This window comes from Pan paniscus, chromosome 21, assembly GCF_029289425.2.
Source record: "Pan paniscus chromosome 21, NHGRI_mPanPan1-v2.0_pri, whole genome shotgun sequence".
Lineage (NCBI taxonomy): Eukaryota > Metazoa > Chordata > Mammalia > Primates > Hominidae > Pan > Pan paniscus.
This window is the reverse complement of record NC_073270.2, coordinates 18,496,855-18,511,649: the sequence shown is the minus strand read 5'-3', so window position 1 is coordinate 18,511,649 and position 14,795 is coordinate 18,496,855. Positions and strand designations below refer to the sequence as shown.

The window sequence follows — 14,795 nt, the reverse complement described above, 5'->3', positions numbered from 1 at the left end:
GAGGCCTCAGTGGTGGTCGTGAGGTCAAGGGTCCACATGGGTCACGGGCCCTACCTGTGGATAACCTGGCCAGCCAGGAAGGGCCCGCTTCTCAGGTGTGCGTCAGGCCAGAGGGCGCTGCGCTCAGGCTGGGTGTCTGGTGGTCAGCATCCTTCATGCACATTCCAGGACTCTGCTCGGGGGAGTTAACACTCCATCGGCTCTGATCCAGGTGGAGTTCCTGGGGCCTCCCTGGGTCTTAGGCCAGGCCTGTCCAGGTGGTGGCAGGGCCAGACACAGGCTGTTACCCCAGCAGCCTTCCCCTCGGGGTGTGGGAGAGCCCAGCTGTCTCCCGGGGGACACTGTGGTCCTAGGCTTTGCTTCATGATTCCCTCGGGCCCCCTTTGTTTCCTTTTCTTTGCTGTGCTTTGAATGGGGGCTGCTGGCTCTTCATTGAGGACTGAGGGGGTGTCCGACCCAGCATGGCACAGGGTGCAAAGTCCCTGTCTCCTCTGAGTGGGCTTCTCCCTCTGCAGAGGGGGAATGCTGATCCACCCTCTCCAGGGTGGCTGGAGATGAGCCTCTCTGGGTTGCCCCTTCCTGGCTGCCACTAGCCCCTGACGGTGGTGCCGCCAGCAGACGCACTGCTTCCCTGCCTTCACCCCCATCCCCATCACAGCTCTAGATTCCAAAACACTGGGGGCCATGAGTGTCCTCCCATCCCTTCTTCCTGCCCTGGCTCTCACACATCAACTGCGGACCCCCCAAATTCCCCCACACATGCACACATGCCCAGAGAGCTCAGGAAGTGAGAGCTGGTGGAGACTGTCCCTGCTGGGAGATGTCCCGGGAGCTGGCACCTGCCATCTTGGCCTGACCCAGTATGCTCCTTTCATCAGAGCTTAGTCTGTTTGAAATGGACCAGGCACAGGCTGGGTAACCCCTCTGCTTACAGTCAGCCCCATGGAGCCTCATCTTCTCCTTTGATTCTTGTCGCTTCCCTGAAGAGCTGAGGATGTGCCCTTTCTGGGGCAGAGACCCGGGCATATCAGTAAAGACCTGGGGAGGTGCCCCACACCTCCGCAGCTGAACACCTTCCGCTCTTCCCCACCCACCCCCCAGGAGGAATCGGAGAAGCAGCTCTGCCTGATTGAGGCGCAGACCATGGAGGCCCTGCTGGCTCTGCTCCCAGAACTCTCTGTCTTGGCACAACAGGTAGGAGGGGAGGGTGGTTCCCGGGGACCTCACAGTTCTCAGGGAACGTCCCCGGGTCTCACCGAATGTGTTTCATTGCAGAGTTACACCGAGTGGCTGCAGGATCTCAAAGAGAAAGGCCCCACGCTGCTGAAGCACCCGCCAGCTCCTGCGGAGCCCTCCTCGGTAAGTGTGGCTGCCTGGCAAGGCTCCTCTGTCGGGCTCCCCTGTCCCCAGGAAGAGGGGCTGCCCCAAGTCATTTCAACGGGAAGCCAAGAGAAAAACCTCTGTGTGTGGCTAACTAAACACCTGTTCTTCCCTCTCTCAGGACCTGGCCTCCAAGTTGAGGGAGGCCGAGGAGACGCAGAGCACACTGCAGGCCGAGTGTGACCAGTACCGCAGCATCCTGGCGGAGACGGTGAGCATTGGGAACCTGCCAGCTGGGCATCCCTGGGAGGCTGCAGGGAAGGAGAGCTTCGGGGCCTATGGGGCAGGAGGTGGCCTGGTGTTTTGGAAAAGCCCACTGGCCTTGTGACTCTGGGCCCCGTTCTTCGGCTGCATGGTAAAGGGAATGGATGGCACCCTCTGAGGTCGTCATTGTTTCTAAGCTGAAGAGAAGGCCAAGTTGAAGGTTTGGGGCCGGTCTCTAAGCTGAGAAAGGGAAAGGACGGGGTAAGCAGCTGGTGATTGCCAGGTTGAACCCCCTTTGTGACTCTAAGAGCAATGCCAGGTCTAGCCCTGCCACTCTCTGGCCGGCCCATCCTGTGCTCCTCGTCCTGGGCCATTGACACGCTTGGTGCTGGTGGCAAACCCTGGCAGTAACAAGCATCCTAGTGGTCCCGTGCAGGTCACAGACCTCATTTCCTTGCCTGGCACTGCAGCCACACTGGCCCACTGGCCAGAGGACCTCCCTCCCAGGACAGTGGCTGCCTTCCCTCCCCACCTAATGCTGGCGCTCATGAAGTCAGCAGGCGGAGCACGGCAGGTCGCCAGGGCTGCAGGGACAGGAAGATGCGGTTGTGTGGTGCGGCTCCCGGGAGGGAGAGGGCCCTGCCTCACCTCGGTTTCCCCCCAGGAGGGCATGCTCAGAGACCTGCAGAAGAGCGTGGAGGAGGAGGAGCAGGTGTGGAGGGCCAAGGTGGGCGCCGCAGAGGAGGAGCTCCAGAAGGTATATGCAGCCCTGCCTGCCTCCCGGCGCCGTGGAGCACATGAAGCCCAGGGGAGAGTTGACAGGATTGTCTCTGTCACCTGTGAGACTCGTGTGTCTCGGTGGGGCTTTTCCACGACACCCTTTGAAGCACAGTTGCGGGATGACAGCTCAGTCCGTCCTCCAGGAGGCCCTCGCCTAGGAAGACACTGCCAGATGGCGCCAGGGTGACCATCCCAGCTGGGTGGAGTGGGCACCCCCGGGGCTTCCTAAGTTGGGTCAGTCCTGCTCGGGTCCCAGCATGGCCTTGGAAGGAGACACCCCCAGGTGCTCGTGTCTGACGGAGCCTTTCCCTTGCTTTGTAGTCACGGGTCACAGTGAAACATCTCGAAGAGATTGTAGAGAAGCTAAAAGGAGAACTTGAAAGTTCCGACCAGGTATGTGCTCTGCTCAGAGAACTCTTTCTCTTGTCCCGGGAGCCTCTTTGAAAGTGACATTAATGCAGAGGGCACTTCACTTATTTCTTCCTCATGGACCGTGTGCCTTAAGAGAGGCATTCTCTCTCAAGCCAAGGGATCTTGTCCATCCTGTTTTTCCTTAATGAGAAACATTTACTACCTCAGAGGACCCTGAGACCCAGCCACGGGCCCTGTGCAGACCTGCCCAGCCCTGGTGAACAGGGCTTCTGCCACGGCCTTCACAGTCAAGGTGGCCCCACTGCCCCCTTCAGACGCCACAGGGAGCCCTGGAGAAGGTACCCTGGGTACCTGCCTTTGCAAGTAAATCTAAGAGCATGTCAGTCCCCAGGAGTGCCCGGGTGCAGCCTGCCACTTTCCGTAAGGGGTTCTCTTGCCACGGACTAGTTTCTCGTTTGCTTGGTAGCTGGTGGGCCTCAGGGATCTCCCGAGAGCCCTCACCTATCCCAGGGCCAGCCTGCTCCCTGAGGTGAGTGCCCTTTGAGCAGAGGCTGCTGGCGCATGCGTGTGCGTGTCTGTGCATCTGTCCAGGTGAGGGAGCACACGTCGCATTTGGAGGCAGAGCTGGAAAAGCACATGGCGGCCGCCAGCACCGAGTGCCAGAACTACGCCAAGGAGGTGGCAGGGGTGAGTCTGCCCCCCAAGGAGTGCAGCCCCTGCCCAGCAGATCTGCGGTCCTCCCTGAGCTGCTTCTCCTCAGCCCTGTGGGAGCAGCTCTCGGTGACATAAGCCTTGAAGTCCGAGTCCTCAGGCGTTTGCCCGAAGCCTCACAGGCCCCTCGTTGGGCTGTCAGGCCTGAGGTGTCTCTCAGGGCAGGTTTCAAAAAGGCAGCCTCCCAGCCAGGACAGGGGCAGAGCCAGGCAGCCCTGCCCCGAGGGAGGCGTTTGACATTCTAGGTTATCCCTCCGCGAGGGGATTCTCTGCCTGGCTTGCTGATGTCGTATCTGGTGGGGAGTGGATTTAGATCTGACACTTTTTCTGCTCTTCAGAAGCAGAAGCACAAGCCCAGTATCCCAATTCTGGTTTAATCTCAAACTTTTGGGCCAGGCACAGCGGCTCATGCCTGTAATCCCAGCACTTTGAAAGGCTGAGGTGGATTGCTCAAGGCCAGAAATTTGAGACCGGCCTGGGCAACATAGCAAGGCCGCATCTCTACCAAAAAAAAAAAAAAAAAAAAAAAAAGCCAGGCGCACTGGTGGGCACCTCCGTTCCCAGCTGCTTAGGAGGCTGATGCAGGAGGATTGCCTGAACCCAAGAGTTCAAGACCAGCGTGGACGACAGATTGAGACCATCTCTGAAAAAAAAATCATCTCAAACTTTTGGCCCTTTTTTGCCAGAGATAATCAGTAAACATTTGTGAAGGCCTGAAAGAGGTACGCAGTGAACACCATTCTTCCTAAGTCCTCAAAAAAGAAATCGTAGCTGTAGGAAGCCTGGCGAGCCCTGTGCCGGCCCGATGCTGTGACCCTCCTCATGGTTTTGGTTAAGTGGATGTGTTAGGTTTTATGTTTCGGCGCTAACTCACGGGGACTGGTTTTCTCCTTTTCGCTCCTTTTTTCCCATCACCCGCCTCTGTTTTCTCCCCAAGCTGAGGCAACTTCTCCTAGAATCTCAATCTCAGCTCGATGCCGCCAAGAGCGAAGCCCAGAAACAGAGCGATGAGCTTGCCCTGGTAGGTGGCCTCCATGTCCCCATGCCGGGAGTGTGACCTGGGGCGTTGCGTGTGTGAGATGCATTTGCCAGTCATGCATTTGTGTCCACTCGAAGATAAAGCCTAGGGAAGGGACAGTGTCACCCGTTGAGCAGCATGGGGCCGGCTTCTGGGGGCCTTCCTGCACATTTGCCCAGAACTCTGAGCTGGGCCTGTGGCTGTTGGGACCAGGGTGCTCCCACTCCATCTCCTGTCCCCTGGCTACCTGGTCCCCTGTTCAAGGTAGTGAGAGCTCTGGGCGTCTGCATTCCCTGTGAGCCCATTGTAGTCACCTGGGGGCGTCAGGGACATTGCAGTCCCTGGCATCACAAGACCAGGAAGCCTGGGGGTTCCTCCTGGCCTGGCCACCCATTGCCCTGGGGCTCTCAGCAAGTCCCGTGCTGTGGGTTTTCTCACCTCAGTGACAGATCAATTCAGTCAAAGCCACAGGCATGCAGGGAAGACCTGCTCCACACCCGGCCCCGTACCAGCTGCCGGGTGCAGAGAGCAGCCCCATTGGCAGACCGCTGGAGCTCTGCCTGTGCAGGTGGCCTCGAGTCCCTCCTGGTGTTCGGCTCAGGTGTCTGATGCCAAGTCCCAGCTCCTTGGCAGGCTCCACCCAGCCTCACTGGATCTGGTACCGCCCCAAGGCTGGTGTTGTGAGCAGCACCCTGTGAGGCCGCAGACATGTTCTGTTTGATCTGCGGTGTTCTTTTAAATCTTGAATTAGTTGTCAACAGGGAGAAATTGGGAAATTTTAAATAAAAATGGGCTGGCATTCCCCCTGCAGCAGCCAGTGAGTCCGGCACACGCTCCCAACACCCTCGGTCCCCCTTGGTCATTCAGGTCTTACCCGGACCAGAACACCAGAGGGCAGTGCTGCCCAGGCCAGGTCTCCTGTGTCTAGGGGCCACTCACTGAAGCCTTGGCTGAGCGAAGTCTGGGTGACAGGCCCCAGGGGCATGGCCCAGGCCCGGGGGTGTGCAGAGAAAACCCCCTGGAGTTTCTGTTGTCTTCCAGCTGTGCAGTTTGGTATTTGCATTGGGAGGGGCTGTTCAGAGAGGGGGAAGAATGTCTGGGGTTCCCACGTACCTGGGGTGGCCCCTCAGCGCAGGGTCAGACACCACCCATGTTCCCTGGGGAGCTTATGCCAAGGGCCCTACTCGGGTCTCCAATTGGAACCTCTACCTGAGCCTCTCGAGTGACACCTGCCCTTCAAATTGCAGGCCCAGTGGTTTGGGTGCGGCCAGATATGCCACCCAACCCCAGTGATGGAGCGTAGGGGTGGGGGACCTTGTTAGGCAAGAATGTTATCTCATAATCTTTTCTAGACCCCGGAAAGGGCTCTGAGCAGTGGACTGCATCCTTGAAGGAGAAACGGGGGGTGTAGACAGTGTGGCGGCCACCCCCCGGTTCCATTCGGATTCATTCGCTCTGTGGGCCATGCCCATCAGGGGTCACCTCACTCCAAGGGAGGGCTCCCCTCCGGTTGGGCTTGGAGCAGAGCACATTGGGTCTCATTAGCCCAGAGGCTTGGTGGCCTTGGTTTGGCTCAGGTTGGCGGCGGGGGTGGCCAGACATAGGTCACAGTTACCAAGCCAGGTCCCCTGAAGGGACTTTGGCTGTTGAGAGCAGCTACGGTCCTCCGAGGGGGTCCCTGCAGGAGTGAGCATGGTGGGTGTGCGACTGGCTGTGCATTTGCAAACACACCCCTTCCTGTTCCAGGTCAGGCAGCAGTTGAGTGAAATGAAGAGCCACGTAGAGGATGGTGACATAGCTGGGGCCCCAGCTTCCTCCCCAGAGGCGCCCCCAGCTGAGCAGGACCCCGTTCAGGTTAGGGCGGTGAGCCGGTCCCCAGACAACACCACTAATCCCAGAAGAGTGCAGGCCCTGCTGCCTCCGTTCCGACTAAACCCCGCACTGGCTGCTCCAGCCTCCGCTGCTTCCCCACCCCACCCTGCTTTGCCCCATTTGGGTCATCCAGGTTCGGAGAAAGCCACAGAGCATGGAACAGGAAGGTGGCTGGAGGAGTGGGGGGGAGGTGGGACTCGAAGAGGGAGTCCGCGATTTGGGGTCTGCACCTACAGGGCTCAGGAGCAGCCCTGGGCAGGGTCTGCAGCCACCGAAGGGGACTGTCTCCCACTGCAACCCCGGCTGGGACATCGCTAGCAGGATATTCGCTCTCCAGAGTTTTGAGCCCGGCGATAGCCACCAAGAGTCCTCACCAAGAGGCAGGGCCTGTCCCTGGGGTGGCCATGGTGTGGCTGTTAAGGGGGTTGTCGTGGGGCCAGGGCTCGGAGGCATCTTTCTTGTCCTGTGAGTCTCATTAAAGGCCCCTGAGGTTGCAGAGGCCCCATCAGCTGCTCCTGAGCCACACCCAAGTCTGTACCAGGGGCTGAGGTGCCCTCTCCCCAACGAGGGGAGTGTTGGGGCAGGGAAAGGGGAAGCTAGAAGCAGCTAGAGAGCGGTGCCTGTGCTGGATCCCTGGGCCCCTGGAGGGTTCCTCACCGGGCTGCCGGGTTATGTTTGCGGTGTTTGCACAGCTGAAGACGCAGCTGGAGCGGACAGAAGCCATCCTGGAGGATGAGCAGACACAGCGGCAGAAGCTCACGGCCGAGTTTGAGGAGGTCAGGCCCTGCCTGGTGGCTCTCAGCCCCCATCAGCCCCCGGGCCCTGAGTCTCCAGGGAATGAGTGGGTCAGCCCTGCCCCGCTCGGCTGTGCCCAGCAGCACCTGGGCTGGGCCTGGGCCTTCTGGGCAGCAGTGGGTGGGGCCCGGGCAGGTGGAGCACAGGCTGGAGGCACCTTGGGAGCCCTGTGGGTGGTCTGCATCCCTGAGGAGCCTGGAGGGCCTGGGACTGGGTCAGAACTTGTGGGTCTGGTCCACTCATTCCAGCTACAGGATGGAGCTATTGCTCCATCAGGCTGGGGGGGCCCCCTGGTCCCCAGGCGTGCTCGGTAGGGTCTTGACAGCACAGCCGTTTATAAGACGTCTCACCCAGACCTCACTTCCCTCTCTGGCAAGGCTCAGACCTCGGCATGTCGGTTACAAGAAGAATTGGAGAAGCTCCGCACAGCCGGCCCCCTAGAGTCTTCAGAAACAGAGGAGGCCTCACAGCTGAAGGCAGGCAGGGGCTGGGGCGGGGGTCACATCTGGAGGGTCTGCTCTGGGGCTGGTGCCACTCTTGGCCTCGGAAAGGGGCCAGGAAGGGGAGAGCCGACCCCACTGGGACCTGCCCTCGGCACTGGTTCCCCTTGTCACTACCCGGGGCTGGGGTGGGGACTCCTAGCCCTGCAGTGTCACATGGTCACATGGCAGCCATTAGTCCTGGTGGCTGTTGAAATGTGAATCATGTAGAACGTGAAGTGCGTTCCTCAGCCACACGTCCAGCGCTCAGTAGTCAGGTGTGTCTCCTGTGCTGCCTTGGACAGTGCGGAGTAGACTGCTCCTGCCCCAGGAAGTTCTGGTGGTGCTGAGAGCACAGGACCCAGCCCTCACGGTCCGCATGGGCGCTTTCCTCCCTGTCGTCACCACCTGTCTCCGGGTGACCAGGAGTTGCCTTCCTTGTGTCCCCAGAGGGCTCCAGCCCCTGGCGTCAGGGTCCTGTGGGCATAGCTGGGGTGGCCCTCCTGCTGGTGCAAGGGCTGACGCCCGTCAACCTTCTGACCATCAGGAGAGACTAGAAAAAGAGAAGAAGTTAACAAGTGACCTGGGGCGCGCCGCCATAAAACTGCAGGAGCTTCTGAAGACGACCCAGGAGCAGCTGGCAAGGGAGAAGGACACGGTGAAGAAGCTGCAGGAACAGCTGGAAAAGACAGTGCGTGCCTGGCGCCAAAGCAGGGCGGGAGGAGTCGAGCTGCCGGGAGCCCCAGGGAGGCAGGACCGGGAGCCCTGGGCAGGCAGGACTGGGAGAGGCAGAGCTGGGCGGAGTCGTCGAGCTGCTGGGAGCGCTGGGCCGGGAGCCCCAGGGGAGGTAGAGCTGGGCGGAGGTAGTGGGGACAGAGACTTCCTAACGAGGGCTTCAGCCCACCCGGCCCACCACCCACCCTTCTGGGGTTCCCTTGCTGGGAAGCGAGTGTCTGATCCCCCTGCTGGCCCAGGTCCTCACTTTGCACCTGTGTGGGCCCCTTAGCCAGTGCCCCAGCCCCTGCCCTGCAGGATGATGGTTTCCCCCTCAGCTCCCACCAAGTCCTCCCTGTCCCCCAGCCCCAGGGGTCTGTGGCTCCTGTTCTCTGAGGGACTGGAGTGGCTTGAGGGGGTCAATCCAGGGAGGGACTAAAGGCCCAGGGTAGAGGGCAGGTGGTTCTGCCAGGGCTCGTGGCCCAGCCCCCCTCACGCCACCTGCCTTCGTTCACAGGAGGACGGCAGCAGCTCAAAGGAGGGCACCTCTGTCTGAGTCTCCTCTTTGGAAAAAGAAGTTACTGTTCAACTTACCAAAATGCCTTACACCTTCCTTACAAATAAACCAACCAACCTACACAGCGTTATCCAGGCCCAACTTCCGGTAGCTCCGAGAGAAGCCATGAGAGACAAGTCTCTTAGAGCCACAGAAGTAGACCTTCCAGAGCCCCAGTTTGTAAATGAACCTGTGTCACATTTGATAAACACTATCCTGGGCGCAGCCCTGGGCCACCGCTGAGTGACGCCAAAGCCCTGGTTGACTCTGACAGCCCCGTGGGTGTGTGGGAGGCCGGGCGCTCTGGGGTCTGTCTGTCAGTGCAATCGTTTAGTGTTTTTTCAGTGGGGCGGGGCGGGAAGCGGGTGGGACCGGGCAGCCAGTTCTCAAAGGCTGTGGGGCCGACTGGAGGCCACAGCCCCTCACCCCTAGACATTGCCAACCAGAACTGACGTGTGACCTCCTGGGTATTGATGCCATTAAAACCAACGTTGGTGCCCGGTGCTGCGGTCTCGTCTGGTCTTCTGCTGGGGCTCCCCCACCCACTGTTGGGCCCAAGATGAAGAACCAAGGGATGGGGGCGCACTCGGGAAGAGAGTAAGCGTGGGCCTCAGCTGCTTTGAAGGCAGAGGCTGCAGCTCCGCGTAGCATGGGGCTGAGACTCGCTGCTTCCGGGGCCCCCAGCAGTTTTCCTTGTCACCTCCCAGACCTCAGTGCCCTCCGGGCAGGATAAGGGGGCAGGGCCTGCGACACCTGAGAGCCAGACACATTTACTGCTGCCCCGCATCCCGGAGGGGCTGAGGTTTGTGAGCGCGGCTGGTGGCCTGGGCTGTTGTGTGATGGAGGTCCGGGAATGAACAAGGGGTCTCTGTCCTGGCTGGGGCTTAGACACCCACACCCCAGGAGGGTGGGCCAGGGCTGGAGCAGCCCACTGCCTGCCCTCGGGAGGTGGAGTTTCACCTGCAGAAACCAGCTTAGGTTTGCCACGACCCTCAGACCCAGTGTCTTCAGCGGCCCCTGACAGCATGGTCTTTGGCCCCAAGAAGTGTGTCTCTTTGAGTGTAAACAATAGGAACCTGGAGCTTAGTCCACAAAGACGTTCAGAGACTCAGAGTCACAGTAGGGCCCCAACCAAGCCCGGAATGGAAGGCGGGTCTGCCTTGACCAAGGACTGTTCACTTTAATCTCCCTGCCAAGCCTCAGAATCTTGGGAGAGGGTCTGCTTGGCCGAACTTGGTTGGGGGTCAACTGGGCTCTTGGATGGCAGGTCCTGTAGGACGACATTGTGAGAAGGGTTCTGTCAGGGACAGTGGCAGCAAGAACCGGGGTCTCCACAGGCCTATGAGCTTGGCAGGTGCTCTGGGATCTCTGTCGTGCATGGCCCCTTCAGGTGGTGGCAGTGACTCATGGTTTTCACAACCTCAAGACCTAGGGAAGCCCCGCGGTGTGCGTCTGTCTGCCTCCCTTCCTCAGCCCCCCACACGGCCTCTGCCTGCAGCCTTGAACTGCTTAGCCTCAAACTGCTCGGCCTAGACCTTATGTCAGTTCTCAGGAAGTGCCTGTGGGCCACCCAGCTATGGTATGTGGCACTGTGCATCATGGCTGTTCTGGGTGCTGGGAGTCCTGGGAAGGCCCCTGGAGAAGTGGGCTTAAGCTGAGCTCCCAGGAAGAGCAGATGTGTGTGAGGTGAGGGAGGCTGGCACTCAGGCAGCAGCAGCGTAGAGGCGTGGAGGGCGGGGTGAGGCACGGCCTGTTGTGGAGCCAGGTTACCAAGACTGGGGGGCGCTGGACTGGGGAGGCAGTACAGCCACTGAGGTTTCTGAGCAGGGAGAGCCAAGCCTGCTTGTTTTAGAATTCTCTAGAGGAGGCTGAAGCAGAAAGGGATCCCACGGTCTTGGGACATTGACATCCTGGCTTCTGGCTGGGAGACTGAGTAGCAGGAAGTGCCCGCAAGGACACCTGATGGCTGCCCGTTTCCCGCCCTGTGCCTGGCGCTCAGCGAGCCCTCGGTCCTCCCGGTGAGGTGCATCCCGCCCCATGGAAGTGAAGGTACCTCCCCGGGCTAAAGGCTGGGCAGGTTCAAACCCACCTCTCTGACACGTGGCTAGGCCCCGCAGCCTGGGAGGTCAGTGCTTGTGGGGCAGGGCTGGGCTCTGCAATGTGGGGAGCCCAGGGAAGAACACCCTGGGCTGAGCGCCCCGCAACAGCCACTGGGCCCCCTGCATCCGCGCCCCATGCATCTGGTACAGGGGGCTGAGTGGGAGCACAGGTTCTGGGTGAGGGAGGCCGCCTGCAGGAGGCAGAACTCTGCACGTGGGTGGCTGTAGGTCAGGTCAGTGGTGTGGGCCCCGGTGAGTGTGGGGAACGGACAGACCTGTGCCAGGGCTGCCACCGAATCGCCCCCTCGACCTGCCACACTGCGAGACTGAGCGCTCCATGCTGGGCTGATCCCCTCTGAAGGCACAGGAATGGGGCAGGGGTATCCATTTTGAGCAGAGGAAAGGGGAGACCTTGGGGAAAGAGACAAGGGATGCTGGGGTGCCACGCTGCCGCCTCTGGGTTGTGAGGGGCAGTGGCCTCCTCGTGGACTCTGGCTAAAAGCCTGCTCCCTCAGGCCACCTGCTGGGAGCCCCAGGTCTGTGCATGCAGAAGGGAGGAAGCCGAAGGCAGGTAGCACAGGGTGTAGGACTCCTGTGCGGCTGGCCTGGGAGTTCAGGAAAATGCCACTTGGGAGCTTTTCTCCTGCAGCTCCAGTTCTAAGGGCCCATCATCTGTTGTCCCCGCCTGCCCCAGCAGGGCCAGAGCAGTCCTCAGGCCCGGCAGTGGTACCTCCCAGGTGGGCAGAGGGAGCCTGAGTCTGCCAGGCCGCCGGCTGGGCCCTGCCTCAGGTGGGCCGGGCCTCCTCAACTGTCCCAGGCCAGGTTCCATGTCAGGCTCCAGGGAAGCCAGCTGAGGTGCAGCCCTCGCAAACTTCCTGTGGAAGGGGCTAGCAGCACCCCCCCCCCCAGGCCCCACAGCATTCCCCAGCGTGGCACAGGTCACTGGCCTGGCCATTCGCAGCCCTGTCCTGCAGCTGTAGCCGAGCTCAGGCAGCACCAGAGGACTGGCTTGTGCTGTTCTTGGAATGAAGTTCACTGTGGAGGCAGGACTCACCCAGCTGCTGCCCGACAGAGGAACCACTGCTCCTCCCTGGCCCAGCTTCACAAAGCCAGACCCTGGGTTTGGGCCACTGGGTGAAGATGATCAGAGCCCACAGAGTAGATGTGAAGTTCCAGGTTAACATGGCCCATAGACAGCACAACAAGACCTGAAGCCCCTCACAGACAGCTGCGCCCTGACGAGCTTCCTCAGGTGTCTCCATGTGATATTCTGGAACACACAGGCACCACGGTGCTGCGCCTGCAGGCCACACCTACGGAAGCGGTGCAGTGAAGGCAGGGAGCCAGCAAGGCCTGAGGGACAGGTGCGGGGAAAGCGAGGTTTTGTTCTAGAAGCCACTCCACGCCCTCCACAGATGCCATCACTACACTTCCTTCAGGGCTGGGTCTGACGAGAGCTCAGAGCGCAAAAGAAATGCTTTCCTTCTTGGCCCTTTCAAATCTTACCCCTAGCACTGAACAAAGTCTAACCTTTGAATTTCAGATGTTATAAATGTGGAAAGATGATCCAATTATAAGAGGAATGAAGTGAATTCTCCTGAGGTGGTGGAAATAGCTCAGGAACAGAAACCAAGAGATCTGAGTTTTTGTCCCAGTTCTGCCACTTGTGAGTCGATTAACCTTAGGCAAGTTACTTCACCTCTGGGCTGGTTACTGAGGGTACTGGCCAGAGGCTCCATAAGTCCCTTCCCCAGTGCCCTTTTGGGACTGTGCAGAACCCAGAGAGCCCTCAGTAACAAAACGGTACTCAAGCCTGCCTTCCACTGAAACCCTGGCTCCTGGAATACTCCCCTCACCAGCCATAATGCCATTACTGTCCCTTCCAGCTGCAGTCCAGCTGGAACCCAGTCTAGAGCCCGTTCTCAATTTCAGAAATGCCCCAAATCACGAAGAAGTGATGCGTGTTGGGCATATTCAGTCTCTGGTGGTCCGAAGGGCAATTATAGTCAAGAAACAAGTTGCACTTGCTGTGCCTGTGGCAGCCAGTACTCTCCGGAAAGGAAACCACCAAACCAAACCTATTATCCAAGTCACTGTGTCCACTGTTTTTGCAGAGTAATATTATGAGATAACTTCACAGTCAAGCTCTGATTGAATTGTTAGCAATGGCTTTATTTGCTGCTTTGTCAGGGCAAGAGAGTAACCGCTAGATGAGACTAAGTCAGCTTTCCACAAACATATTTTTGCAGTGTGTTAGCATTTGTGAAGAGGTAAACGTATTTTCTGGAAACAGAGTATACTTGCAGTTTTGTTCCTGACCAACAGTAGACCAATCAGCTGAGGTCTGAACCCTAATGATGTGCCAGAATCGCCTTGAGTGCTTGGTAGCACAATTCTTGGGCCTCAGGAATCCACTAAGACTTTCTCAAAAGTTCCCCTAGAGACTAACTACTAGCATTTTATTCAATTTCTGGAGTGAGTTCTAGATGCTTACATCACATCCCTTTGTACTGTTTGAAATCCTTCCCACAGAAGACACCTCACACACGCACAACAGTGCCACACTTAAGCCAACACCACAGGAAAAATTTCCTCCTTCTAAAATTCCTTGACCAAATATCTTGCTTTACCTACATGGCTGACTTTTGAGTACGGCAGTCTTGGGCTTATGGCACTTTCCTGGAGGCCTGTTAATCACAATCACTAGCAGGACACAGTGGCTCACAACTGTAATCACAGCACTCTAGGAGGCCAAGGCAGGAGGCTTGCTGGAGCCCAAGAGTTCAAGGATGCAGTGAGTTATGATTGCACCACTGCACTCTAGCCTGGGGGAAAGAGTGAGACCCTGTCTCAAAAAACAAAACCCACACTAAAAGCATTGCTACAAAGTAAAGAAACAAGAAATTCAGGATGAATGACAAGCAGCCAGCACTATTTTCTAGACAATTCCAAAATATTTTAAGCATAATCTTGTCTCACAAAAACCTGGCGTGTGGATCAACATTAAAATGTTCCCCACCCTAGACTGCACTTAAACCTAGATGGCATAGCCTACTACACACCTAGGCTGTATGGTAGAGCCTATTACTCCTAGACCACAAACCTGGACAGCATGTTACTATACTGAATACTGTCGGCAACTGTAACACAATGGTATTTGTGTATCTAATTACAGTAGAAAATACATTATAATTGTATGGGACCACCATAGTATATGCAGTCTTTGACATGTAATAATGCACAGCTGTGTATCAAAATGCTAACCATGTGATGGTATGTGGTAGGACAATGTATAATTTCCCTTTTCTCTATTTTCTAAATTTTAAATGTGAATTTCTAATTTTGTATAATATTTATTACACTTATAGTGTAATAAACATTGAAAACGTTCCCAACTTTTACACCAACTTTCTTATTCACCAGAGGGAACTGTGACTTTTTTTTTTTTTTGAGACAAGGTCTTGCTGTGTCATCCAGGCTGGAGTACAGTGGCACGATCTCAGCTCACCTCCTGGGCTCAAGTGATCCTCCCACCTCAGCATCCAAAGTAGCTGGGACTACTGACGTGCACCACCACACCCGGCTAATTTTATTTTTAGTAGATGAGATCCCACTATGTTGCCCACGCTGATTGTCAAACTTCTGGCCTATCCTCTTGCCTCGGCCTCCCAAAATGCTGGGATTACAGGAGTGAGCCACCACACTCAGCCAACCTTAACTCTTAATTATTGGAAATACCCAAACCTCAATGACTTACCCCATATGGAAGGCAAAATCCTGTATTCCCAATTCACACACGAAAATTACACGAGACA

At 57.7% G+C, this 14,795-nt stretch overlaps 1 protein-coding gene across 3 annotated transcripts in view; it reads left to right on the top strand.

Annotated features, from left to right (window-relative positions):
- The window catches only part of RRBP1 (ribosome binding protein 1), a 68,112-nt gene extending 58,728 nt beyond the window's left edge, over nucleotides 1-9,384 (top strand). For 2 of the 3 annotated variants that reach the window (XM_063601142.1, XM_063601144.1), the window contains exons 13-24: nucleotides 1,102-1,194; nucleotides 1,276-1,359; nucleotides 1,502-1,591; nucleotides 2,249-2,341; nucleotides 2,686-2,757; nucleotides 3,328-3,423; nucleotides 4,385-4,468; nucleotides 6,212-6,319; nucleotides 7,030-7,113; nucleotides 7,510-7,608; nucleotides 8,159-8,302; nucleotides 8,843-9,384. In XM_063601142.1, the coding sequence (XP_063457212.1) occupies nucleotides 1,102-1,194; nucleotides 1,276-1,359; nucleotides 1,502-1,591; nucleotides 2,249-2,341; nucleotides 2,686-2,757; nucleotides 3,328-3,423; nucleotides 4,385-4,468; nucleotides 6,212-6,319; nucleotides 7,030-7,113; nucleotides 7,510-7,608; nucleotides 8,159-8,302; nucleotides 8,843-8,881 (1,086 nt within the window). In that variant the 3' untranslated portion in view covers nucleotides 8,882-9,384. Of the gene's footprint in view, nucleotides 1-1,101; nucleotides 1,195-1,275; nucleotides 1,360-1,501; nucleotides 1,592-2,248; nucleotides 2,342-2,685; nucleotides 2,758-3,327; nucleotides 3,424-4,384; nucleotides 4,469-6,211; nucleotides 6,320-7,029; nucleotides 7,114-7,509; nucleotides 7,609-8,152; nucleotides 8,303-8,842 lie in introns of all 3 variants that reach the window. The other variant, XM_063601143.1, reaches the window with a different exon arrangement.
- The last annotated feature ends 5,411 nt before the right edge of the window (nucleotides 9,385-14,795 follow it).